The sequence below is a fragment of the Aulostomus chinensis genome, chromosome 19, assembly GCF_037954235.1.
Source record: "Aulostomus chinensis isolate RoL2024-O1b breed Wild chromosome 19, RoL_Achi_v1.0, whole genome shotgun sequence".
Classification (NCBI taxonomy): Eukaryota; Metazoa; Chordata; class Actinopteri; order Syngnathiformes; family Aulostomidae; genus Aulostomus; species Aulostomus chinensis.
Genome location: NC_141338.1, coordinates 16,484,731 through 16,512,021, shown reverse-complemented (window position 1 = coordinate 16,512,021; position 27,291 = coordinate 16,484,731). Strand labels below are relative to the sequence as shown.

Genomic DNA, 27,291 nt, shown 5'->3' with positions numbered 1-27,291 from the left:
ATTCCTTTGAAAAAAAAATTACAATTTCATCACGTTAGAAAATGTATTCCTCTTTTGTTCAAACTTTCTTAATGTTGACAATCACATTTGATAGAATACTGAAAAAAGATGTATTGTTTTTTTTCAGGTCTGTGTTTTCAAAATAAAACAAGAATGACAATTTGATTTTAGTGAGGAGAGCAGACTAATCGTCTCCACGTACTGTAATTCCTCCATCATTTCATACTATCTGCTGTTGTAAGTGAAGTAAAATCATCATCCGTCTCTTGAAATATTAAAAGGTAGGAAAGAATTCAATCACAGTTTTTTCGCTGCTCATCAAACGAATCAATTACATGTCCATAACGAAAGGCTTCAGGAATTCACCTCTGAGATCTTCTTCTGCCTCTCTGGTGATTAAAGGCCATTTGAGCACCCTGGCACTGCACTATTCCAAGGGTTTATATATATATATATATATATATATATATATATATATATATATATATATATATATATATATATATATCTCCATATATATACACACACCCCCCCCCAGATAAATGAAAATGAGAGTGATGGAGGTGATGAATGAGGGCACAAAGAATAAAAGGAGGAGATCAAAAAGCATCACAGGGAATGAGGAATTAAGGGGGAATTTTAATGCAATGCCGCCTGCCTGCGTGGCTAATTCACTCCCTGACTCTCGGCAGAAGGCAACTGAAATCCAACTGTATCTTTTCAAGGCGGAGGGTGACTTACTCACACTGACATGGAGAGCAGGAACATCAGATATATTAGCTCAATAGATTGCATCAGTGCTCTACATGTGCTCGTAACTGTCCAGCTGCACATCCGTCTGATAAATAAATAAAACACAAACACACGCAGACACACATATATAATAAACAGTATATATACATATTCCATACTTGAAAATATTTTGACAAAACTGTTGCTATGGCTGAGAAAAATGTATGTTCCACTAATAATCCTGTTTTCAGACGTACTGAGGACTAGAGTTTGCTGTTGGTCCTCCTGTCTGGTTAAGTTATTGCACACTGAGACTTCATCATTATAATTCAGGTTCAAATCGGCATTATTCTTGTTTCTTCCTCTATTATGTCATGTTCAACGGTTTGTAAGGCTTTAAATGTATTCCCTGAAGTTAGACAAGCGTTGTGGCGCTAGTTAGCATTATACATGGTAGCATTATGCTAACGGTTTTGCTAAATAAGTAGGTTGCAAGGCTGCAGACAGCAGGAAAAAAACCCTCACGAATGTTGCATTCATGTCCCAAGATTACTCTTCCATCCTGGATGATAACAGTGTATCATACATGTCTTAACTGGAAGATGTTACATTTGAATATGCAGTTTGTGTGATGATCAGACTTGTGATATTGTCATTTTTAGAATAATGTTGTGCGTGTGAACGTAGCCAGAGTTCACTCTTCATCAGATTACATCTCCTCTGGCGTCGCCGCCTTGAACGATGCAGAAACCCACCGCAAGTCCACTGGACTCAACCACTCAGTGCCTCTGGGATCATGACATGCATTGCACCAAATAAGCATTCCACAGTTGCTTGTCCGAGGTCAACACACTGGATCATGCAATTGCTAAATGGGCAGAATAGAGCAACAGCACTTTAGAATATATGGTCCTCCCTGTGCTCCGAGGAATGAGAATCTATTATTTACTTGCAAGTTGTTGTTGTTATTTTTTTGTATGTTTTCCTGCATGGGAACTTTTGTTCATGCAATAAATACTGCATTCTCATCCCTGGCATTTATGTACAGTACAGCAGAGGTGGAGGGTGATACGAATACACTCGAGACGGCGTGTTCGACTCCAGCACCGGCGCCTCTGTCACATACCTTACTAGCATACGTAAGATGTGTTCTTGGGCGAATAATTTTCTATGAGCATAATGTATTCATGATTCTGTTGATACATTTATTTATTTATTTTTTTATGTGGCCTGCACAAGAACATAATAGGTCATTATGAAAGGAAAGAAACAGAAAACACAGATGGAAAAAAAATCTGGATGGCTTTTGTTAATCAAGAGGACTTCTGAAAATGTTCTAGTGTTTTGGTCTACATGTCATCGTACTGCGTTCCATTCAAAAAGTACAGTAAGTACCTGGCCAAAGACCTTCTCCAGTTGATGAAGTTCTCAACATACATCATTTACGGATTTTCCATCCAAGGTTACAGAAGTGCTTGCGTTTGTGGAAAATGTTTCATCAGGTTATATCAGGCCGATTGAGATAAAGCCAAAGTCACAAACACACCTTCGGGCTTCGGGCCAGTGTGGCTGTGCTGCTCATAGTCAAAAGAGTCGTCTGGATTGTTCTTATGGTTTGTGTTGGCACTTAATGAGGCAGGAGGAAAAAAAAGTGAGCCGCTGGATTCGCCATGACTGATACTCCACTGCCATCAAGTGGAGCTGGAAGAAACTGCATTGCATCCACTAGAATGCTGAAGGGGGGGGGGGGGGGGGGGCAGAGAGTGTGTTTTGTAGTTGAGTACGTGTGAAAGTCACGTGATCAGCAACTGTGAGGTGAAAGACGAAGACATATTCAGAAGTCCAACACAATAATTCTAAGTTTTTAAATACATTTTGGCCTAAAAACACCTAGAAAAACCCGGCATTCTTCTAGATAACCTCTTCATACCTGACAGTCTCCACTGTATCACCTCCAAAATAATTAAATTCGAGCTCCTTCGATTTTTTTTAAACAGTCTATTTCCCAGACTTTGACTCTGTGTAATGCACATTTGTGAAATTCACCATCCGTCCGTGTTCCTCCAACACGTTCCATCAAGATTCATTCGGCAAATATTAAAGGTGAAAGTCATAGCATCGGTAACTTTCACCTGGATTCACCTCACTGGTCCGTTTACTCTCCAGCTGTGAAAGTACACCCAGCAGAACGCAGAACGAGGTTCACAGCTGTTGAGTAAAATGGCGGTGCGGTCCGTGAATTAGGACGCACCTGGTTTAGGAATATCGCTGACCTCTGAAAAGGCCCCCGAGATGACCGACTCTCACTGTTCAGAAATGACTTCTAGGGCCCTGAGAGGGTTTGGCTACGTCATCGCAGTCATAAAAGAGAAGACCTGCATGAATCCAGCCTGTGAAACCAGAGCTCTCAACCTTAAAGATCAAAGAGTTTTTCACTTTCAACAGACGACAAGAGGCTTCAGGTCAGCAAACACTGCAACAGACAATGGTTTAGTTTATTCAGGTCATAGGCCGAGTTTGTCTGATAAACCAACAAAATAAATTTCTGGGAAATGTATGAAATATGTTGACATGTAATGTAAAAAAAAAAACATCTACGTTTTTCGCAATGTTAAACAGACCTGCGCCATAATTTATAGGCTTCTCCCTCTACCCGTGCTTCTCCCCTCAGCCACGTTTGGTGAAATTCGGCTTCGTATTTTTTTAAAGTAACCCTGCTCCAAACAAGGAAACGTCTTGGCTCCAGATCTGGAGCATCGCAGGTTTTCCTTGGCGACACTTTCAGGCGCATAAGAGGTTTATGGCTGACACTTAAACGCACCGACTGACTATAATGTTCTATAATAATGCAAAAAAGAAACCTATAAAAATGGAGTGTGTGTGTGTGTGTGCGATGAAGTGAGTTTAAGCGCACTGGTGCAGCCACGGTGATGCGTTTTGGCTCATGAATCCATTTATCTCACTGTATTTTAAATATGTGTCTGTTTGTGACCCTCAGTAAAATATACTGAGGTTAGAAATGTTTCACCGCCAAAAAGAATAAAGGCTACATCATTACTTGTTCTTTAGAACATTATACATTATACATCTTCCAGCTATCCTCACGGGAGTTCTCTTTCATGCAGCACACATGCACCCCCCCCCCCCCCCACACTCATCCACGTTACAGCGCAGCAGCATAAAGAATACAATAAAAAGGATGTAAATACACAAAAGAGGGCATAACGGTGCATAAAGGATTACATTCCATAGAAATTCATGAACATGTGAAAGCTCGTTTCTCGGGGAGCCTCTACAACATGCTAATGGGTATTACGTGTTCTGTGAATTTCGCTTATCACATTAACTACGTTGCAATTCTGATGACATGGTAACGATAGATTATATCATTCAGGGATTATTCTGGGGTTGGAGGTTGAGGAGCGCTTGATCCAAGACCACAAGCTGATGTGGCATCATTTTTTTTTTCTCAAATTCCAGCAGAATATTCAGCCATGTTTTGTTGATTATTCAAGAATAATCTACATTAGGGACCAGATTACCAGATTGAGGAAGATGAGCGGCCAGACTAACAGGTCCTGATTACCGGTCCTGCTGGGACCTATAGAACAGAGACGGACTCCGGCGCCCCACCTGGTGCCTGCTGTGCTGATCATGCTCCCCAGCTGAGCTCCATTGGCTGCCAACAATTCCTATGAAGGTCTTGAGTGACAGCCGATGAGCGTTACTCTGCAGCACAAAGCCTGGGCACACAAAATGAACCGTTAGAATGAACAAATTAATTTTTTTGAACAAAAGCACAGAAACATGCAGATTAAGAATGCAGAAGCACTATGGACAGGATTATGATCCCTTTGTTCCCTCTGGCTCGGCCTAAAGTGACGGCGTGGGATCCCAGCCAGACCTCCAAAAATCCTGCTTACGTGAGGCGAGCTGGCTCACCGAGGACACCTCCATTCATTACTCTGCTCTTTATCGCTTCAGATCTATTCTTTGTCAGCACTCTCACCAGCAAATGTAAAATTAAAAAACCCACATATTATTTATAGATGTGAGAGTTAAACAATTGTTGGATGAATAGGGACTGGGTTTTGTGTGTGTTTTGTTTACAGGTATTGGTCGTCAGTGCTTTGGAGCAGAGGAACAGCCATCATTTCTAGCCAGGCTGAGCCTGAGCCTGAAAGCCTCATTTCTGTGGCGTGTTGCAGACAAATTAATTAATGAATTTTCAAGGCAGTTTTTTTGTGATGGTGTGTTATTTACCTGAGACGGTTTCTGTGGCGTGTTGCAGACAAATTAATTAATTAATTGATTAATTTTCAAGGCTGGTTTTTTTTTTGTGATGATGTGTTATTTACCTCGTAATGGTGTGATAACCCATAACCCAGTAATCAACAAGTAATTACAAATCCAGCCTCTCTCGGCTCATGCACAGTTACATTGCTGATGTAATCATGGGGGATGGCTAGGCCAGGACTACAACCTGTACTGATACTTCCATGACTGCTGCCATCTAGTGGCCATAGTAATTATGACCACAGGAAAGTTGGAAATCAGGTCACGTCAACAAAGAGCAAGAAAAACTATTTTAAGAAGCAGGTTGAGCTGCTGGGGGTCTCACACAAATATACCAATGACAACGCCGTTCACCTCCAGACACGGGGCAACACACTGTTGTCATTTATGTTTTTTGTTTGGTTTGGCTTATGATAACCAGGTTTGTTCAGTAACTTTAATCAAATGGTGCATATTTGAAACCACCAACCACACCAAGTCTTTTCCTAAACACACTCGATCTAAATGTGAAATCGACCCATCATAGAACATCTATATGTTTAATAATATGGAGGGTGGGAACAAACAACTAAGATGGTTGCTTGTGTGGAAGGAATTATTAGCCAAGGGACCATTACAAACACACACACACACACACACACACACACACACACACACACACACACACACACACACACAAAGTGAGCTACAACTCAAAATCATTTTCCAGCTGATTTGTGGGCTTTCATGGACCACCACTGAGCCACAGCCCAGTGGTTGAGAAACAGCTGAACAGTAAATTGGCCGCCATATAAAAGCAAACAAAAGAAACATGTTTGATGGGTAAGACAAGACCAGATAAGATAAGATAAGATAAGACAAGAAAGATAGGATAAGACAGATAAGATAAGATACGATAAGAAAGATAAGATAAGACAAGACAAGAAGGATAAGATACGATAAGATAAGATAAGTATTAGATTATCGTCACTTCCATAACAGTTATTCAGCATACAAGGTAATGAAATACCTGTATCCACAGATCGGTGAGCATGTCACATCTAAAAAAAGACACATATAAAAGAAAAGAAGAGACACAGGTTTGCTAGATAAGATAAGATATGATAAGATAAGGTGAGATAAGATAAGATAAGAAAGATAGGATAAGAAAGATAAGATAAGAAAGATAAGATAAGACAAGGTTAGATAAGATAAGAAAGATAAGACAAGGTGAGATAAGATAAGATAAGATAAGAAAGATAGGATAAGAAAGATAAGATAAGACAAGGTGAGATAAGATAAGAAAGACAAGACAAGGTGAGATAAGATAAGAAAGATAAGACAAGGTGAGATAAGATACGATAAGAAAGATAAGATAAGAAAGATAAGAAACGACAAGGTGAGATAAGATACGACAAGGTGAGATAAGATAAGACAAGAAAGATAAGATAAGAAAGATAAGATAAGAAAGATAAGATACGACAAGAAAGATAAGATACGACAAGAAAGATAAGATATGACAAGGTGAGATAAGATAAGACAAGAAAGATAAGATAAGATAAGAAAGATAAGATAAGAAAGATAAGATTCGACAAGGTGAGATAAGATACGACAAGGTGAGATAAGATAAGATAAGGTGAGATAAGATAAGAAAGATAAGATACGACAAGAAAGATAAGATACGACAAGAAAGATAAGATATGACAAGGTGAGATAAGATAAGACAAGAAAGATAAGATAAGATAAGAAAGATAAGATAAGAAAGATAAGATTCGACAAGGTGAGATAAGATACGACGAGGTGAGATAAGATAAGATAAGGTGAGATAAGATAAGACAAGGTGAGATAAGATAAGATAGGAAAGATAAGACAAGGTGAGATAACATACGATAAGAAAGATAAGAAAGATAAGATAAGATAAGGTGAGATAAGATAAGATAGGAAAGATAAGACAAGGTGAGATAAGCAAAGATAGGAAAGATAAGACAAGGTGAGATAAGATAGGTAAGATAAGACAAGGTGAGATAAGATAAGATAAGAAAGATAAGACAAGAAAGATAAGATACGACAAGGTGAGATAAGATAAGATAAGGTGAGACAAGATAGGACAAGGTGAGATAAGCAGCAAAGCGATAGCATAAATAGAGCATCACACAACATAATGCATACTGAATAACTGAACATGCAGTATGGAGGTTAAAAAATGATCAAAAAAAGTGTACAATGTGGACGTTTTACTTTTGAGAGTCCACTACCATCAAAGACCCAATCCTTGGGCCTGTTATTCTCCAGTCAACCAGCCCTGACAGTGGAGAGGGCTCTCCCTTCTCTTCCCACTGGAGGGTGCTCCTCCTCCTCCTCCTCCTCCAGCCTCCTGGCGATGTCGGGTGTCAGCACAATGATGATGGAGGTCCTGCCAGGGGGGCATCTTCAGTGGGTGGTAATGGGGTTACACTCTGTAATTTGCTGCTCTTCCCCTGCAAGCTTACATCAGCCTCTCTCATCATTCCTCTTAAGTAATGGTTGTGCCAGCAGAAATAGAAGACTTTGGCTTTGAAGAGTTTTTTTTTAACCCCTCAAAGAAATAAAGTTTTGGCTTTGAACTTAGCCTCCTGTTATTGTTGGACTTCTGGCCCCAAGAATAAAGTCTTAAAAAAATGTCCAAGGCATTTCATATTATAAATATATAAATCAAACTCGCAGCCCTAAAGTGTTCAAGATGTCTCAGTGGAGATGTTTCCACGCCGAATCATAAAACTGAACCAGTTAGGTCTTCTTTTCATTATTCCGTTAGGAATTTCTCAAATTGAACATTCAAAGGTATTTCTATAATTATTCATTAGGACTGTAATCCTAAACTTGAAGCCCCCTCTATATAAACAACAAGCAAATGAGCCCATCAATAAGATTGATCATTAGAAAGTACACCACTTGATGTTGTCTGCTACAGTGTTCAGCAGTAATCGGTTGGCAGCAAAGCATCCTCAGAGGCAGCTGCTTTAGAGTAAATTAGGATAATCTCTCTAATCTGAAGTCATTTAATCCATCACATCCCCTGACATTTGTGTGTTTTATATCAGCAGGTTAAGTCCAGCTTCCTGCTCTTGTTTCCTCACTAATCTACTTGTTCTTCTTCTACACTGAACGCAGCATGTGACTCCTAAGGTTCTCCCTCAGTCTGGAGGGACTTTCATTCATCCATTTCTATCCCGTTCCGAGGAAAAGTCACAAAGGAATTTCCTCAAATTTGGCACAAACATCCACTGGGACTCAAGGATGAACTGAAAAGATTTTGGTGGTCAAAGGTCAAGGAGACCGTCGCTTCACATGAGCACAATACTGTGGGAGAATTTGTAATTTTTTTTGCAAAAAATGTCTTGGACTTGAAGGTTTTGGTAGTCAAAGGTCAAAGTTGACGTCACCTGACATTAACGTGATATCCTGAGAGGGCCTGGGAGGACAGATTTGCCTTGAAACGACCGAGATGACCTGCAATCATGTTGGTGGTCATAAGTCAAAGTCAATGTTACCTCACATTTATGAGATATTTCAGAAATGCCTGGACGGAATTTCTTCTATTTGCCACGAACCTCCACTGGGACTCAAGGACGGACTGAGAACTTTTTGATGGTCAAAGGTCAAAATTCAGGTCTCCTCACATGAAGGCAATAACTCAAGAATGCCGGAGCGGAAATTCCTCTAATTTAGCAAAAACATTCACTTGAACTGCTGACATTTTAGAGGTCAAAGGTCAATTTGACACGCACACTTCATCAAGGTTTTCAAGTGAGGCGGTTGATGAACCATAAACCTGTTAAAACAGTCCATGCAGTCCTGCAGGCCGGTTGAGTTTATAAAGCTGCACGGGAACACCCAGATTTATGAGTCTGTTGTGACAACCACAATGATGATGCGTAATTACACAGTTGGTTAAAAAAATGACTTCAAAAGGAAAGTGGAGTCATCACTTGTCCTCGCGCCTGAGGTCGTCACAGTTGATATCTCACAAAGGTGACGAGGAGGAGCAAACGGTAAGAGGAAGACTGACGCGCAGGCTTGTGGGAGGCTAAATTGCGGCTCTCCTGAGCTCAGCAGTGAAAGTCTGAGCACCTCAACTCACCGGATACTCTGTCTGTCTGTCTTTGCAATGCAGACGCTGGTTCTGACTAATTAAAGAGACACAACCCAGTGTCAACTCAGTGTTCAAGACTGCAAATGTTACTTCTTTTTTTTTTAAACAGCTTTACAAGCATGCAAATTGATGCTTAATTCTGAACCTCTCCAGTTCCCAGTTGTATCAGAGCAAACTGAGGGGGGGGGGGGGGGGGTGAGTGAACTGTACTTGGAGATGGGTTTTATTTCACAGTAGCACAGTTTTTTTCGTCATATCCGACTGAAGTCACTGTAAATAAATGTCAAAAGATGGAATATGAAAGATGAGAAACTCAGGCGGACTGTAAAAACACAGACGAATGATGCGCCATACTCCAGACAGTATGAGCTCATTCAGCAGACGCTCGTCAGCTGCTGAACCTCGTGACTTTTAGAACATCATATTCATCAGGATGGATTTAAATCCTAACAAATCCAGTTACATAGAACCTATAATGATAAATAACAGATGATCAAATACAAGCCAGTCTTTCTGGAGGTTTGTCTTTGATGGAAACCAGATATTCATTGTTGCAACTGAATTAGAATCAGTTAAAATGATGAATTCTGAGGTGGTAGAAGTAAAGGTTACACTGCAGTGTTTTATTACATGTCAAGACAAGAGGACGCGTTGTCATGCACAGCTGGTGGAAAAGTAAAGTGTCTACCCGACACCCCAGGTAACACGACCATGGAGGAATTTTAGGTTCATATGATACAAGGCTACAATGTGATGTATCATTTAAAGAAAGGGAAAAGGGAAACATTCTGTCACTACGTCTTCTCCTTACCAGTATCTAAAGAAGCCGCACTAACTGTTCTCTGTGCTGTTTAGATTCAAGCTTCAGTTGTGGTCCTACTGGGGAGAACTGGGAAGAGATGAATCCTCTTCTGTGCTCCCGGTACTGCCTAGACGACTGATCTGCTTATATTCACTGTGTAGCAGTGCAAAAACAAGGTGGTTCATTGTTCCGAATTTGCAAGCTCTAACCTGTCTAGGAATTACTGTGGGGAACAAAATAATTTGAAAAAAACTTTATTTTTCTACCTAAACATTTGATGAATGAGAACATAGTTGAGTGTAGCTCTGGTTTGTTTGTGTTTCTGTTGGCCAATCACAATCACCATGGACAGCGTTGAGCCAAGAATTACGCCATGGTGCTTTAACATCATAACGGCAGGAAGAAACTATGATCAATGCTAGAAACTTGTTTATATTAATATTTCTCTTTCAACCACTGAGCATTATTCCATCCATTTTCTATACCCCTTATCCGTTAAGAGTCAGGGGGGCTGGAGTCTATCCCAGCTGACATGGGTGAGAGGCGGGGTTCACCCTGGATGGGTCACCAGTCCGTTGCAGGGCCATCAGGAGCAATTAGGGGTTCAGTATCTTGCTCAAGGGTACTTGGACACGGTCACCAGGAGAAGTGAGGATCAAACCAGCGACCCTTCAGTTGCTAGACGGACACTCTACCTCTGAGCCATTCCACCTCTGAGCATTATTGTGCAAAACATATCCTCTTGTTTCTGAGGTTGCTAAGCTAAACAGCTCAGATTTGTTGTTGTTTCACATAGTGAGGGGTGCGTGGAAAGCCAAGCGGCGGAGCATGCTGACTGACAGTCACCCACACCTGCAGCGGCGGAGCATGCTGACTGACAGTCACCCACACCTGCAGCAGCGGAGCATGCTGACTGACAGTCACCCACACCTGCAGCCTTGTTCTCACGAAGTAAACGGATGAGAACAAATCAGTCTGCAAATTTGCATGTTAGAATAGGAAAGAGATCAATGGTGACATTCATCAAGGACTAGCATTTCATTGTGGTTCCAAATACATTTAAATTGTGAAGCCTCCAAGTTAATCTAAAACACACCTTTGCCGTTTGAAATCTGAACTTGACATTAGCGCTGAGCATAAAGCCTCAGAGTATCTGTGTCCTGAATAAGAAAGGAATGTAAATCTCTCAGAGTGTCCTAACACGAGTCAGCGCATCATCATTTACATCACAAACCCACATGCGTGCCAACTTATGTCATTCATCATGACATAAGTTCAAGTTGTGGCCTGTTTTCCCACCACGGGAAGATAAGACAGTCCAATAAACTGTCTGAAGGCAGCCTGACTGTCGTGGAAGGTATGTGTGAAGCCTTGCTCACTGTGCTATTGTGTGACTTCACTTTATCAGCGAGAGGCTGCAGGGAGCTCACACCAGTCCATCAACATCTCCGTGTGATGATACAGCGTGAAAGCAGCCCTCTGCGATGAGTCTGCTGTCTGACTAGACATGGAAAAAAAACAAACCTACAAGACCTTTAACCTTATAAGGAACAAAGGGAATCTCATGCAAGAGGCGGACTCTTTTGTGTAGACTCGTAGAAAAACTTTTTGGGGGATGAAAAGATGAAATATATACAAATGATGAAGTCGAATGTGTCGCTGAAACAAACCTCGATGTACAGTATGAATAATTTTATCAAAATGTACCTTTAAAATTAAAAAAAAATACAAAGGCCTGATGCTGCCACAGAGAGAGGAAAAAAAAACTATTAATTAGTTGCGTCTAATTAAGTCAGAGCAAGTTACATCTCGTGACTACCAATGAATCAAAGGCTGGGAGCAAATTTTGTCTTGCAGCCACTATTTTAATCAAACAAATTAGCTCATTAACTACATTATCCATCTAATTTATCTAGAAGTACCTTTAAGGTCTGCAGTTAAAAATTGAAGAACGGAAGAAAAAATAATCGTGCCATTCTCAATATCTGATGAATTAAAGGCAACATAATACTCCTATGTGCCGAGACCGTAAAGTCCTGCCTTTGCCTTCGTGGTCACCCCAGGGTTCAGCATTGCCATCTAGGGGAGAGGGTGCTGATACCAGGAGACCCACACCTTTTGAACCTGTACTCCTACTTTAATTCACACAGAATGAACCAGTTTCTCTAACCAGCGCCTAAATTCTTTTAGCCTCTTTCAATAACCAACGGAACTTGTTTCAACAGCAGGAATGTTCCTTGAGAGACGTCCAGAGCACCACGGTGAGAGCTGCACGACTTGTCCAGGTCTGACCCTGCTTTCAGCTCTTTCACCCCCCATTTTTCTATAAAACACAGGAAAGTCCAGCTACATATTAAATTATCATTTTTTTGACTAAATACTTTCTCAGACCTAACCACTTTGTTGCTTCTCACCATACTAAAGGACAAAAAAAGTCAAGCATTTTCTAATTCTTTCATTGTCTTATTATGTTTAGTACCTTTTATCTACTTTAAGTATCCTCCTCTTTATTTTCACGTAAGAACTGTGTAAGGTAAACACCACACGTAGCATCAGGTTAACCAACACACAACTTGTATCCATAATAAAACAAACCCCTAAAAAGCATAAAAGTGAATTTCATACATCTGAAACATCACTTTGTTCCCACTGAACATAGCCTAGCTAGCAGTTGCTACCATTTCCAGTATATACTAAGCTAAGCCAAGTTAAGCTAGGCTACTGCTATGCTAGCTAGGCTCAGCAGTTTCCTCTTGTTTCAGTTAAGCTAAGCTGTTTTTCAGTAAAACGTGACAGTTAGCAACAGGTTAGCAAAACACAAATGGTGCTATGGAACCCCAACAAAACCCTCACCCCCTATATTTGACCTTTATATGCTAAACATCAATTGGTTCCCACTGAACATAGCCTAGCTAGCAGTTGCTACCATTTCCAGTATATACTAAGCTAAGCCAAGTTAAGGTAGGCTACTGAGTCAAACTGTTATTCCCCTCATCAAAGTTTATTTTTGTTCCCTTTTCTTTCAGACACAAAATATCTCTTTCTATTTTCAATAAATGCAGCCATGTAATAGAACATTTTGTACTCAGACGTGATGCGTTATCGCTGGTACTTTCAATTACAGTGAAAATGTGAATTTCAAGGAAAGCTTTGAGGCCCATCGTGACTGAAGGTGCAGCCTTTCATCAGGGGAGTAACATCAACTAAAGAGCTCCGCTTCATTGGCTGAGCACCAAACATGATGTCACTCAAGGTACCACCTCTTTTGTAAACTCCACACATAAACCCAAGAGAGAGCAGAGTTGATCTTAAAACATCAGCTCTTCCTTCAATCCTTCATTTGATGAACCACATGGAGGTTTGTGATCTGGCATTACTTTTTGCACAGGTGATTGACTTTAATTTCTTTTAATCTTGCATCGTTACCGGGAGCTTTTCGTTTATTACCCCTGATTTCTGCTGCTAGGTTGCTGTGACTTTGCTGGCTGCAACCCTCTGGCTGCAACCCTCTGGCTAAAACATCTTTTCAGCACAACATCCATTTGATCAGACAGACAGACAGTTTGAACATGACTTGTACAAGGTAAGCGACTCTGTTTTATACTCTGGAACTTTGACCACTTACAACCTCTTTTAAATCACCTGTCGGGCTCAATGTAAAAGCAGAATATGGAGAAACAAAAAAACTATGCCAACAGTAGATTTCCTGTATTTCCTTAGAGTTCTCCACGCCTTTGGGAGTCACTCCCAGCCCGCTGTGATGCCGGTCGACCTCGCCATGTGTCTGAGCCTCAGCCAGCGTCAGCCTATTTATCAACTTCTGTCCAAGTCCTCTGTCAAACCCGCACTGCGTCGCTATCAGCCTGCTGACTGCCAGCTGAGGACCAGCTTTTACTCTTCGCGTCAATCCTCTTCTTCATCTCGGCTGTCCTCCCCTGCGCCCTCAGAGCCTCGGAGCTGTTTCCGCAGGGACAGCGGCGGTTTGAACAAGAAGCGTGTGGTGTTTGCAGATTCCATGGGACTGGCTCTTACTGCAGTTCGTCTGTTCATCCCTGACACTTCCTCTCCCACATCGACACTACTGACGGAACCCTCCCCGTTCATGCTGCAAGGCCCGCAGCCTCCCTCAAACAAACCGCAGCGCTACAAGTTGCGATTGGGTTTCTCTCCGCCTACGCTGGACTTGAAAGCCTTCCTTGCGCGCCTGGGAGAGATGCGTGTACAGTTGGAGAGTTGCATCGTCTCAGAGCGCTCCTTGAGCGGCAAAGTGTGTGTCTCCCACGTCAGTATGGAAAAGGCCGTGAACATCAGGGTGACCTTTGACTCCTGGCGGAGCCATCATGACATTCCGTGCGTGTTCTTGCTACAGCATCGATGCGGTGCTTCTGATATGGATATTTTTAGCTTTGACATAAGTTTACCCCAGAACTTGGATCCAAAGGAGGGGATACAGTTTTGCGTGTCCTACAGGCCTGGACCCGGTGCCACACCACACTGGGACAACAACAGAGGGCAGAATTACAGGGTGCACATGGAAAAAGACGGTTTAAAGCCTAACCGCTATTCTCCTGCTGCACTTCCAAAACACAAGCCGGCGTCATGGCCTTCACACGGGACCTCGGCTGACCCTCAGAAGAGTTTATCAACCAGCAGAGTGGAAAACCCTGTGTTTAACAAAATAGACCATAAAAACTGTGCAATCCCTGTCGATAGAGCCACGGTGAATGATCTCCCATCATTTACAAATATTTAAGACTTTTCAGCATGAATGAACTCTTTGGGATCATCAGTGTTGGATGATATTTATGAAGCCCGCTGTTCAAAAACAGCCCACCCACCTGAGTTTAACCACCCCACTGAAATGTGAATAAAACATGCTCCATTAAATCCATATTTGAAAAGAGACTTTTTAGCTCTCCTCTTTTCTCCTCCTGTGCAGAACAACCGCCCTGCTGGAATGTGAATAATACATACCTCATTAATGATCTAATTAAATCCTTTTTTTTCTTTTTTCTTTTGCCTTTTTCACGTTGAGGTTAATCAATTGTCATCTGCCTCTTAGCACGCGCATCTGAAAGCGTGAGTTCGTGCGCTACACCGGTGTAGAGGTACTTCAAGCTCCTGTTGAAGCTCATATTTCCGGTGGGTTTAGGTGGTAAAGGCGCTGAGGAGTTGTCTCAGAGAGCCGGTAACAGCTGGTCCTAGAGGTCCCCTGTTCCTCCCTCTTAGTCACAACAAATGCGGGTTTGTTCACAAGCGTTTAGATGTTCGCCGTCTCCGTCTCCTGAGTCCACCCAGCATTGCAACACTTCAAATGAATGATGTCACTTCTACATCTCTCAATACAAAGAAAAAAAACAAAACATTGCATTTTTCATTGTTCAGTTAAATTTAGAATCAGTCTATTTTGTCATATCTCAAGCGGCTGAAGCTTAAATTCTTTTGGTTTGTTAAAAGAAGCTCAGACCAGGATGATGATGAGGGAGATTTGCTCTTTAAAATGTAGATGTCTGGGGGAGGTTGGGGGGGCTCCATCAAAGATTCATGTTTACCAAAATGTTGAAACATAGTGAAACTTAGAGATAAAAATGAGTTAAGATGTTTAAAAGGAGGTCAAAAACAAGTCTGCGGCCATCCTGGGCTGAGGCAGGACCTGAAAGGGAACTTGTTTGTTTATTTATGCTGTTTTCCAAAGCCAAAATTTGAACTGTTTATGCTGTTGTCTTGTGAGATTTACATCACAGGGTCCCTTGTTTTGTGAAAACAAGACAAATCTCAAGCATCCTTATCTTTATCTCAATAATTGTAGAACTGGTTATGAGATTATAAGAAGTTTTTTTTGACTTATTAATAAATGCATTATTATCTTGTGATAAGATTCTAGATTGCAATAAGATGATATCAATATTATAACCCATTATTACAAAATATAAGGCATAAAATAATTTGCAAATATGGCCTCTCTTGGCTTCCATACATTTTATATGTTTCTCCACAGATTTATCTTTTCACATCCTAACTTTTGACTGGATGTTAAATAAAATAAAATCACTCAGTATTGAACATTATTGATTGACATCAAACACAAGAGTTCTTGAAGTCCAATAAAAACATCTTTTTTTTTTTTTTGCTCTACTAAAGAGTTATCATTTATGTGCAATGTACAAAATGTCAACAAGTTTGTTGACCAGAACCTGCAACAGTAAACTTTTTTTCGTTGTTTTTGTTAATCTCTTCAGTTTCTTTCTTGTTGTGCTCAAATTTTCATGTTGGACATAAGAGACCTTTTGCCAAAAGTTTACTTTTCAGTGTAAGTAGGAGATAGATTTCTTGCCTCGGAGACTCAAACATCAATGAAGTCAAACTTTCCCAGCTCACTGAATGAAGTCCAAGGGGCCCTGGAGGAAAAGTGAGCTCATGAGAGCCGGGCTGGTCTGTGGGAGACAACACGTGTACTGTGCCAGGAAACACGGAGCTCGTTTTCGGGAACTTTTGTTCATCCGCTAACCTGTCCTCTGTACTCCCTGTACTGTACACCTGCTGTACTTTCACACAGACCTTATTACTCTTGGCTCAGGTTCCCGGGGTGTTTTCATCCAGTTTGTCATACGTGCATACCAGACAGAATAAGTCGACAGAGATCTTCTGGGCCAAGTGGTAATGATGGTTTTGCATGGCTGAACCTGTTCCCGACACTCCCCTGCCTGCTGTGACTTGTCAGATAACATGCTGGGAGTATAAATGGACGTGATTGGTTTGGCTAATAGTCAGTAACCATGGCAGCATCAGGGACAGGGTGTACTTTGATTTGGGGCCTGTATTTACATGCAAGGGTGGAGTCATACGATACTGTAGCAGCCAGAGTGAGAGAGAGCTGCTTTTGTTATTAGTCACTGCTTAGGTGACTTTGTTTCCTCTCAGCGAGCAGCCAGGGCCACGACCTGGGAACTCTTGCACCAGGAGCACAACATGTGACAGGGCTGCACCTGCAGGAGGTTTACTCTCCACCCTAATGAGCATCCATTTAATGCATGCAACTTTGGGTGGGCGTAGGGTGTTTTCTTTTTCTGCGCAGCAACAGAATTCAGCATTTAGTGTTTTAGTCCCTTTTTTGAAAATGCTTTTTATGGAGTTTTGCCAACTGAACCACTCAAATGATGAGAAAATTCTAATACGAAATGTGAAAAGTTACAGGTAGAATAAACTCTTTTTTTCTCAGACATTGGAGATGAACATCTCAGCTCAACTCGTGCAACACCACCCACGTGTTTCGTAACTCAACTGAGCTTAACTGTTTTGGGGCAAGGTGCAACCCTCCCCCAGCTTCAGGTACCAGCTGTCCTAGAGAGCAGAGGGCACGACCAGTGACGGTGTGTGATTCTAGCCACTCACAACAGCAGGGGACGCTCCCATTGCCAGTAATACACATCCAGTATACAGAAAAGCTTAGTGAGTGGTCAATATCTCTTGTTTTCCTTGTATTTGCTTAATTTTTTTGTTTTATCAGTGAGCCAACAGCAGGGGCGACTGGCAGCCAGCCACCAGCTGCCGGCGCTTCGTGCTGTCTGAACAATGGACTGATCCAGCGGGCCGCAGCCACAGCTGTGATCACACAGATTTAACTGCCAGGAGATGAGAGAGAAACCCGTACACCAGTCTGCAGTGGCTGGATTTGCATTATTCTGGTGCACATAATCTCACATGCAACCCAGATCTCATCCTCAATCATCCGGTGACCTTTATGACGGCAGGTTTTTTTTTTTTTTTTTTTTTTTTCTACTGGCTCTGTACTGTAGCTGTTGGCAGGATTTTGAGCAATCTGCTCCATAACAGTAGCCAGCGTGTGACACGTAATATCTTATTTATCATGAGGGAAGAAGAGAGCCCAGACTGTGAGCAGGTAATAAAACCTGGGATCTGTGTGCTCTGCATTGAAGTTGTACCGTATAACGCATCAAAATGATTACAGTCGGCTTTTATTGTGCAAGCGTACATTAAATGTTGACTTTTATTATTGAGACATTCAACATTTAAGACATTTTTTCTGAGTGGTAAGGTCTGCCATGCTGAGGAAATAAATAAATGGAGGTTATTCAAGATCAATATCACTGCATATAAGCAATACTGATGGTAATATTTCAAATGGCGTGTAAATTTGAAGCTCTTTTTCTCCCTTTGAGACTTGTGCCTTTCACAAACATTTAGTTATTTACTGGATAAAAAAATGACAAATGAGAACTACAAAAATGAATACCCATTACCTGTACTCTTACCTTGAATGGAGATTGTACCCTTGTCCTTGAATTATTAATAGCTTGTAAAAGCATTTGAGGTGTGTTTGGGTCAATTTAACAATGACTAAAAGAGATTGTGGAGGATCGATCGATACTGAAAATAACACACCACCATTTTGGAGAGCTAAACTATTGTTCATCAAGACTCAGACAAGAAAATAGATCCCCTTCCCTCCTCTGTGCTGCACTGGAGAGCTGACAGATGTCTAGCTAGCTTAGCATAAAGAATGGAAGTGGATGGGAAGTGTTAGCATGCTTCTGTCATACGTCTTTCCTGTGTTAATATAAAAGGGGTTGTGCAAAACATTGGTTATGAGACAAAATTTTAAAATCATGGCTATTTCAGAATCAGGCACATAGCCGGAACTACTTTCCTGACAGGGCGCAGGAATTCAATGTAGCAGCTCAGAAGCCTGATTGTAATTTTTTTAGCCAGTAAAACAGAACAATTGCTTAAGACTTGATGAGAGTAGTACTGCTAATTATGGCCGACTTTGTTAGCGAGGATGAGGAGGATGTCGTCTGAACAAACCGAGGTCCTGAACCCGATCTATCTGATAAACGATACAGCACTGTATGTGTCTGCAGGTCGATGCTTTATATCGTAGCTTGAGTTCTTTATTGGATACAGATTTTTAATCGCAGAGGTCGCTGGGCAGGTGCTCGTGTTCAGGGTTCCACGGGGACCTGGAGAAACACTCAGCGGCCTTCCTGTCGCACTCACAGATGAACATCTCACATTCGTTGTTGTTGCCTGAGGACGAGAACATGAAGAACCCTCAACACACTCCACACGGGCCATGAGACTTTCCATCAATTAACGAAAGGGAAAAATGTGTTGTTTTTCTTCAACATTTACAGAAAATTGACTAATATTTCACACCAGCAGCATTAAGCTGAGAAAACAATCTCTCACTGCAGCTGTATTTGCTGTACTCACTGCCGCAGGTGACCTCCCTGTTTTCCTTGTCACAGCTATAAGCATAGAACTCGGTGTAAGGGTTGTCAATGATGGGCCAGCACTCAGGGTGCTGCAGGGCGTCGCTGTAGCACTTGTCGTGTACTTGGCAGCACCTGCAGGTAAAAGATGGCAAACTTTGAAAAGAGTTGCACTTCTTTGTCGCCCATGAAAGAGGAGCAGCGTGACTAAGGCCGGACCTGTCCAGGTCATCCACGGGCGAGCCAGAGCCTCCTTTCCCACAGTAGCAGCCATAGTCGGCGTAGTCAAGAACCGGCCAACTCTCCGGCATCAAACACAGGATCATCCTCCGAAACTGGTTGAGCGCCCTGTAATCAATAGCCTGGGCTGGAGGATAGCACAGTTCTGTTGGTGCGGTCCCAGAACATGCCATGTCAATTCACCGGCAGCGTGAAAGAAAGAGTGTACTCACCAACGGAGATGGCTACCGCTATGAGAAACAGAGAGTGGAGGGTGTTCATCTTGTGACTCAACAGGCTAGTCCTAAATTAGCACCGTCTCTCAGAGCTGACCCCCTTTATATACCCAGAGACCTTGAGATCTACGCAGTCAGCTGTTCATACTCAACAAGGTCCCACACCTCTGATGATGGGACAGTCAAACACAAACCCGACACATGCACAAGGAGATAGGTACCCTTTGAAATCCCAGGAACCTTTGTTCTATATGTTTGCTGTTCTGTCTGGACGGCGATTGCTCAGCGCTGGCGGGAGGGATCCACACAGGAGGGTAACATTTCAACACCGTCCCGCCGTAACCACAGAGGGGGTCGTGTTAACGGAAGGGTAGAGAACAGGTTGTGACAAAACTTTGGTGTGTATTATTTGTAGAAACACTGAAATCCTTAATGCTGCATCAGTTTCAGTTCGACCTCAAACACCGTGGGGACCGACTGAACACAAACAAAGAACGTGTACAATGTTCAGGTAACTGATTCGTCAAGGTCAGGGGTCGGCAACCTGCGGCTCCGGAGCCGCATGCGGCTCTTTCATCCTTATGTTGCGGCTCTGCGTGGCTTGGGAAAATAAATTATAAGTGTCCGATTGAAGTGCATGTTATTTGTCTCAAAAACGTGTATCATGTCTTCTTATTGAGTCAAAGTTTTTAACTTCTTTCTTCGGACCTTGTGCAATTTCGGTGATCAGCATTCGCCTTCTTCAGAGACGTTTGACAGCACTCGAAGTGTCAGCAGGCAGTGCGGAAAGCCCAGCGACATCAATATCTGAAAAAAGTATTTTCTTTGTGTTTGTTCATTTGTTTAATTGTAGTTGTAAATTGTAAGATTATTGTGATCTCGAAATATTAAAATAAAATTATATATTTTCTGGACTACAAGCCGCTACTTTTTCCCCCACTGCTTTGAACGCTTCGGCTGGCGTTTCTGGTAGGCTGGTTATGTTTTAAACAGACGTGACTTTACCTTTAGGCCTACTGCTGTGTTACAAGCACTTTTAAAAAACACTTAATTAGCCGACGTTGTCGACAAAAATCGATAATAGAAATAGTCGACAATGAATTCCATCGTCGACTATTGTCGCCAGACGCGTCTTTCCAACAGAGTGAGGCATCTTACTTGATCACAATCTCTGCCGAGAGTCGCGCATGCGCAGTAGCGTCTCTTTTCTGCGCGGTAACATACAGAAATGGCGGCGTCAACATCAGGTACGCGCACCAAAACTTCTCAAGTTTGGGAGCATTTTAGCCTGGATACCGCGAATAAAAAGGCTACTAGCAAAGGTTGCTAAGCAGACCTTGGTGTCATGGCAGGACCTCGGTGATGCAGGAACATTTGAAGACAAAGCAGGTCGGGCAGTTGAAGGAAACAGTCTGACTCGCCTCGGTGAGATTCAAGTGACATTCAAGCCAGTACGGTTTTTATGACGCACGTTGTACATTTTATAAGCGCATTTACGCTATAAAAAATGTTTACTTGATTTTGATTTATTATTTATTTGCCTGTCCCTAAAAAAATGGACAGGTTTATTTATTTATGGATTTGTGAATCTACTGACCGAACACTGGGCCTAATTGGTTTTAGACAGGACATTTTTATTTAATTTTTGTACGAATCCGCAATGTGTTAAGTAAAAGGTGTATTTTTCATTGTACCAATCTTTCTTATTTATTATCATTTGCTACATAATTAAATCAACTTCATGCTAAATTTAAGAAAAAATTTATAATTATCCGATTAGTCAACTAATCGTTTCAGTAGTCGGTGACTAGTGGACTATTAAAATAGTGGTTAGTTGCAGCCCTATTAATTAGGCATAGCCTCGTCGAGCGCTGTAAGCTTCGTTTATGGTAGTGTGCTGAGAGCGCACCGTTTATTTCTACACAGTAAGTAGGTTTCGAATGCTGTGAAAGTTTGTGTCTGAAACGCGATGTGTCGTGTGATACCGGACAGTTTACACAGCGCGGTTCATGTTCCGTACTATTATTATAAGTTATGCATAAATGCAACTTGTTGTTTGTAGGAAATGTTAACAAATCGGAAGCTTCCCCAAACAGCCATCTCTTTCCAGACGATCCCCTCTGCAGGAACCCTCACAGGTAATTGAACATTTAAACACCTGCGGCTTATAGTCCAGTGCGGCTTGTATATGTACACATTTGTTTTTACCTAAATTTCTCCTTTTTATAATATAAAAAGTGTTTGCGGCTCCCAGTGTTGTCTTTTTCGTTGAAACCGGGTGGAAATGGCTCTTTGAGTGTTAAAGGTTGCCGACCCCTGGTCTAGGTTCTCTTCAAGGTGCTGGTGATGCTGTTCTTTGTTCCTGTAACTGTTAGAGAAAGTACCTCAAGAACAACTACACCATTGAAGTTCGAGGAATCCTGTTTTGAGGAACCCATCTAAGGTCAGGGACGTTACTCTCTCAGCATGAGAGGAACCACAAGTAGCGTTGTGAAGAGTTCCTGTCCTACACCCAGAGGCAGCTGGCGTGCATACATACAGGTATCAGTACAAATTGTAAAAAGGCACGAGAGAGGAAGTGGTTCCCGCTTGGTCCAGGAGTGCCGTAAGACTGCAATTTCTGTTTTAGAACGGGAATGGCAACATTTGTCAGATTAAACCACCAAAATACTAGCAAACAGAGGACATCTGACGTGATAGAATCCCAACAATAAAACTGCAAAGTGCCGTTTTATTGAAGGTTATGAGCAAAAGGCGTGAGTCCCTTTTATGTTCCTCAGTCACAAATAATGACATCAGAGTTCATTCATACAGGGTTAGTAGTATAAACACTTGTTAATCATATATTATACAGTATTTGTACACGTTTTTATGTTTGTATGTTTTTAATCACTATCGGAAAAGGGGGGGGGGGTTCTTTTCATATCATATGATCACATGAGTCCATGGACAGGTTGGGGGAAATCACACGACACATGTATGACACCAGCAACGTACATGTGTATAACCTGATCTCTGAAAAAGTGAGAGATAAACAGGAGGCTGCCTAATCTGTGCAGTTTCGTGCTCCACCATATGGAGGAGCACGTGGAAAATCCCAGACGCACAGAAAAAAAGGCCTTGATGACATGAAGAACACAGGAACGTCCCAAGTTTAGTCCTCTGATTCCATGTGCGGTCACTGTGTGACTGTCAGAGGTCGGTTCTGCTGACTTGATCAATACATTGTGTTTAAAAACTGTGCAAGCAGAAGATCACACTTGCAATTGTATGGTTTGAACCATTCAGCTTGAAAGACGTGTGTATTTCCTGTCTGGTGCAGGTAGATAGAAGTCTTTTAAACAGAACAGAGAAGGAGCTCTGATGTCATGAACAAACGCGTCTGCAGACGAACACAAGACAGGATTTCTTTGAGGTTGAACTGTTGAACACAGCAGTCAGAAGAAGAGCGACGCGTAGACAAGGACACAAAAACAAAACAGCATTTGTGTTGGGGACTTGATCTTTAATATGAATGTCCCCAGGTGGGACACACACACACACACACACGTCTCAAACAACATCTCTAATATTTCAGCAATTTATTTGAAATTCTTCCATCTCAATAAATGATGTTTGTAGTGAGACAACGCAGTCAAATGAGAACATCGGTGGGGGGATTGTCGACGTCTAGGAAAAACAACTTTGTTTGAGGCAAAGCAGTGAAGAGAAGAAAAAAGATACAAAAAATAAAGGAACAATTACAAAGGAGATCTGCATTTGACATTTAGGAACTGAAAATATGTCTACGTTTGGAATTTTCCTGGAACGCTACTTTTATTCAATTCCAGTGTTATTTCCATTGTTGAATGCCCATATATACTGTGTGTGTGTATATACACTCTGTACTGTATGTACATATATATATATATATATATATATATATTTTTATATATATATATATATATATTTTTTTTTTGTTGTTGTTTTGTTTTATATATATATATATATATATATATATATACTGTATATATACACTCTGTAAATATATATATATATACTGTGTGTACATATACACTGTATATATATGTGTGTGTGTGTGTATATATAGATATGTACTGTATATATTATTTTCATCATCTTATTTTTCACTTTCTTTTATTTGATTCATTTTTTTTGTTCTCCATAATCAAATCTAGATCATCAGCCACTTTATAAATCCCATTTTAAATATTCGGCAACAACAAACATCAGTCCTTCAAATTTGGTTAAGAACACTCTCCTGACCCCACACTCTCCTGACCCTACACTCTCCTGACCCCACACTCTCCTGACCCTACACTCTCCTGACCGTACACTCTCCTGACAGTACACTCTCCTGACCCTACACTCTCCTGACCCTACACTCTCCTGACCGTACACTCTCCTGACCCTACACTCTCCTGTCAGTACACTCTCCTGACCCCACACTCTCCTGACCCTACACTCTCCTGACCCTACACTCTCCTGACCGTACACTCTCCTGACCCTACACTCTCCTGACCGTACACTCTCCTGACCCTACACTCTCCTGACCCTACACTCTCCTGACCCTACACTCTCCTGACCGTACACTCTCCTGACCCTACACTCTCCTGACCCCACACTCTCCTGACCCCACACTCTCCTGACCCTACACTCTCCTGACCCCACACTCTCCTGACCCCACACTCTCCTGACCCTACACTCTCCTGACCCTACACTCTCCTGACCCTACACTCTCCTGACCCCACACTCTCCTGACCCCACACTCTCCTGACCCTACACTCTCCTGACCCTACACTCTCCTGACCCCACACTCTCCTGACCCCACACTCTCCTGACCCCACACTCTCCTGACCCCACACTCTCCTGACCCTACACTCTCCTGACCCTACACTCTCCTGACCCCACACTCTGCTGACCCCACACTCTCCTGACCCCACACTCTCCTGACAGTACACTCTCCTGACAGTACACTCTCCTGACCCCACACTCTCCTGACCCCACACACTCCTGACCCCACACACTCCTGACCCTACACTCTCCTGACAGTACACTCTCCTGACAGTACACTCTCCTGACCCCACACTCTCCTGACCCTACACTCTCCTGACAGTACACTCTCCTGACCCCACACTCTCCTGACCCCACACTCTCCTGACCCCACACTCTCCTGACAGTACACTCTCCTGACCCTACACTCTCCTGACCCCACACTCTCCTGACCCCACACTCTCCTGACCCCACACTCTCCTGACAGTACACTCTCCTGACCCTACACTCTCCTGACCCTACACTCTCCTGACCCTACACTCTCCTGACAGTACACTCTCCTGACAGTACACTCTCCTGACAGTACACTCTCCTGACCCTACACTCTCCTGACAGTACACTCTCCTGACCCTACACTCCCCTGACAGTACACTCCCCTGACCCCACACTCTCCTGACCCCACACTCTCATTACCCCACTCTCCTGACCCCACACTCTCCTGACCCCACACTCTCCTGACAGTACACTCTCCTGACAGTACACTCTCCTGACCCTACACTCTCCTGACCCTACACTCTCCTGACAGTACACTCTCCTGACCCTACACTCTCCTGACCCTACACTCTCCTGACCCCACTCTCCTGACCCCACACTCTCCTGACCCCACACTCTCCTGACCCCACTCTCCTGACCCCACACTCTCCTGACAGTACACTCTCCTGACAGTACACTCTCCTGACCCTACACTCTCCTGACCCTACACTCTCCTGACAGTACACTCTCCTGACAGTACACTCTCCTGACCCTACACTCTCCTGACCCTACACTCTCCTGACCCCACTCTCCTGACCCCACACTCTCCTGACCCCACACTCTCCTGACCCCACTCTCCTGACCCCACTCTCCTGACCCCACACTCTCCTGACCCCACACTCTCCTGACCCTACACTCTCCTGACCCTACACTCTCCTGACCCCACACTCTCCTGACAGTACACTCTCCTGACCCCACACTCTCCTGACCCTACACTCTCCTGACCCTACTCTCTCCTGACCCTACACTCTCCTGACCCCACACTCTCCTGACCCCACACTCTCCTGACAGTACACTCTCCTGACCCTACACTCTCCTGACCCTACACTCTCCTGACCCCACTCTCCTGACCCCACACTCTCCTGACCCTACACTCTCCTGACCCTACACTCTCCTGACCCCACACTCTCCTGACCCCACACTCTCCTGACCCCACACTCTCCTGACCCCACACTCTCCTGACCCTACACTCTCCTGACCCTACACTCTCCTGACCCCACACTCTGCTGACCCCACACTCTCCTGACCCCACACTCTCCTGACAGTACACTCTCCTGACAGTACACTCTCCTGACCCCACACTCTCCTGACCCCACACACTCCTGACCCCACACACTCCTGACCCTACACTCTCCTGACAGTACACTCTCCTGACAGTACACTCTCCTGACCCCACACTCTCCTGACCCTACACTCTCCTGACAGTACACTCTCCTGACCCCACACTCTCCTGACCCCACACTCTCCTGACCCCACACTCTCCTGACAGTACACTCTCCTGACAGTACACTCTCCTGACCCTACACTCTCCTGACCCCACTCTCCTGACCCCACACTCTCCTGACCCCACACTCTCCTGACCCCACACTCTCCTGACAGTACACTCTCCTGACCCTACACTCTCCTGACCCTACACTCTCCTGACCCTACACTCTCCTGACAGTACACTCTCCTGACAGTACACTCTCCTGACAGTACACTCTCCTGACCCTACACTCTCCTGACAGTACACTCTCCTGACCCTACACTCCCCTGACAGTACACTCCCCTGACCCCACACTCTCCTGACCCCACACTCTCATTACCCCACTCTCCTGACCCCACACTCTCCTGACCCCACACTCTCCTGACAGTACACTCTCCTGACAGTACACTCTCCTGACCCTACACTCTCCTGACCCTACACTCTCCTGACAGTACACTCTCCTGACCCTACACTCTCCTGACCCTACACTCTCCTGACCCCACTCTCCTGACCCCACACTCTCCTGACCCCACACTCTCCTGACCCCACTCTCCTGACCCCACACTCTCCTGACAGTACACTCTCCTGACAGTACACTCTCCTGACCCTACACTCTCCTGACCCTACACTCTCCTGACAGTACACTCTCCTGACAGTACACTCTCCTGACCCTACACTCTCCTGACCCTACACTCTCCTGACCCCACTCTCCTGACCCCACACTCTCCTGACCCCACACTCTCCTGACCCCACTCTCCTGACCCCACTCTCCTGACCCCACACTCTCCTGACCCCACACTCTCCTGACCCTACACTCTCCTGACCCCACACTCTCCTGACCCTACACTCTCCTGACCCCACACTCTCCTGACAGTACACTCTCCTGACCCCACACTCTCCTGACCCTACACTCTCCTGACCCTACTCTCTCCTGACCCTACACTCTCCTGACCCCACACTCTCCTGACCCCACACTCTCCTGACAGTACACTCTCCTGACCCTACACTCTCCTGACCCTACACTCTCCTGACCCTACACTCTCCTGACCCCACTCTCCTGACCCCACACTCTCCTGACCCCACACTCTCCTGACCCCACTCTCCTGACCCTA

The 27,291-nt window shown here is 43.4% G+C and overlaps 2 protein-coding genes across 4 annotated transcripts; one reads left to right on the top strand and one right to left on the bottom strand.

Moving 5' to 3' along the window:
• Nucleotides 1-12,082: 12,082 nt before the first annotated feature.
• On the top strand, nucleotides 12,083-16,047 carry ppp1r3c2a (protein phosphatase 1 regulatory subunit 3C2, duplicate a). Of its 3 annotated transcripts, XM_086187223.1 has the most exons (4): nucleotides 12,083-12,226; nucleotides 13,066-13,194; nucleotides 13,408-13,524; nucleotides 13,662-16,047. In XM_086187223.1, the coding sequence occupies exons 3-4, from the start codon at nucleotides 13,511-13,513 to the stop codon at nucleotides 14,692-14,694; spliced, it is 1,047 nt and encodes a 348-aa protein (XP_086043349.1). In that variant the 5' UTR covers nucleotides 12,083-12,226; nucleotides 13,066-13,194; nucleotides 13,408-13,510; the 3' UTR covers nucleotides 14,695-16,047. The 3 variants fall into 3 exon arrangements, with proteins under 3 accessions (XP_086043349.1, XP_086043348.1, XP_086043347.1); XM_086187222.1 differs by lacking the exon at nucleotides 12,083-12,226 and having other exon boundaries at nucleotides 13,185-13,299; XM_086187221.1 differs by lacking the exons at nucleotides 12,083-12,226; nucleotides 13,066-13,194 and adding an exon at nucleotides 13,257-13,329.
• A 2,030-nt stretch (nucleotides 16,048-18,077) lies between these two features.
• LOC147244232 (phospholipase A2-like) lies at nucleotides 18,078-20,012 on the bottom strand. The gene is made up of 4 exons (XM_086188346.1): nucleotides 19,627-20,012; nucleotides 19,394-19,541; nucleotides 19,176-19,309; nucleotides 18,078-18,989 (listed from the first exon to the last, which is right to left on the bottom strand). Exons 1-4 carry the CDS (start codon nucleotides 19,673-19,675, stop codon nucleotides 18,871-18,873), a joined length of 450 nt encoding a protein of 149 aa, XP_086044472.1. The 5' UTR covers nucleotides 19,676-20,012; the 3' UTR covers nucleotides 18,078-18,870.
• Nucleotides 20,013-27,291: the final 7,279 nt, after the last annotated feature.

Excerpts from the sequence above, each read along its gene's own strand:
- LOC147244232 (XM_086188346.1), bottom strand. The coding sequence starts at position 19,675 with ATGAACACCCTCCACTCTCTGTTTCTCATAGCGGTAGCCATCTCCGTT. Across the intron at positions 19,542-19,626 it reads AGCGGTAGCCATCTCCGTTG|CCCAGGCTATTGATTACAGG; the intron begins GTGAGTACACTC and ends GCTATCCTCCAG. Across the intron at positions 19,310-19,393 it reads CCCGTGGATGACCTGGACAG|GTGCTGCCAAGTACACGACA; the intron begins GTCCGGCCTTAG and ends TTTTACCTGCAG.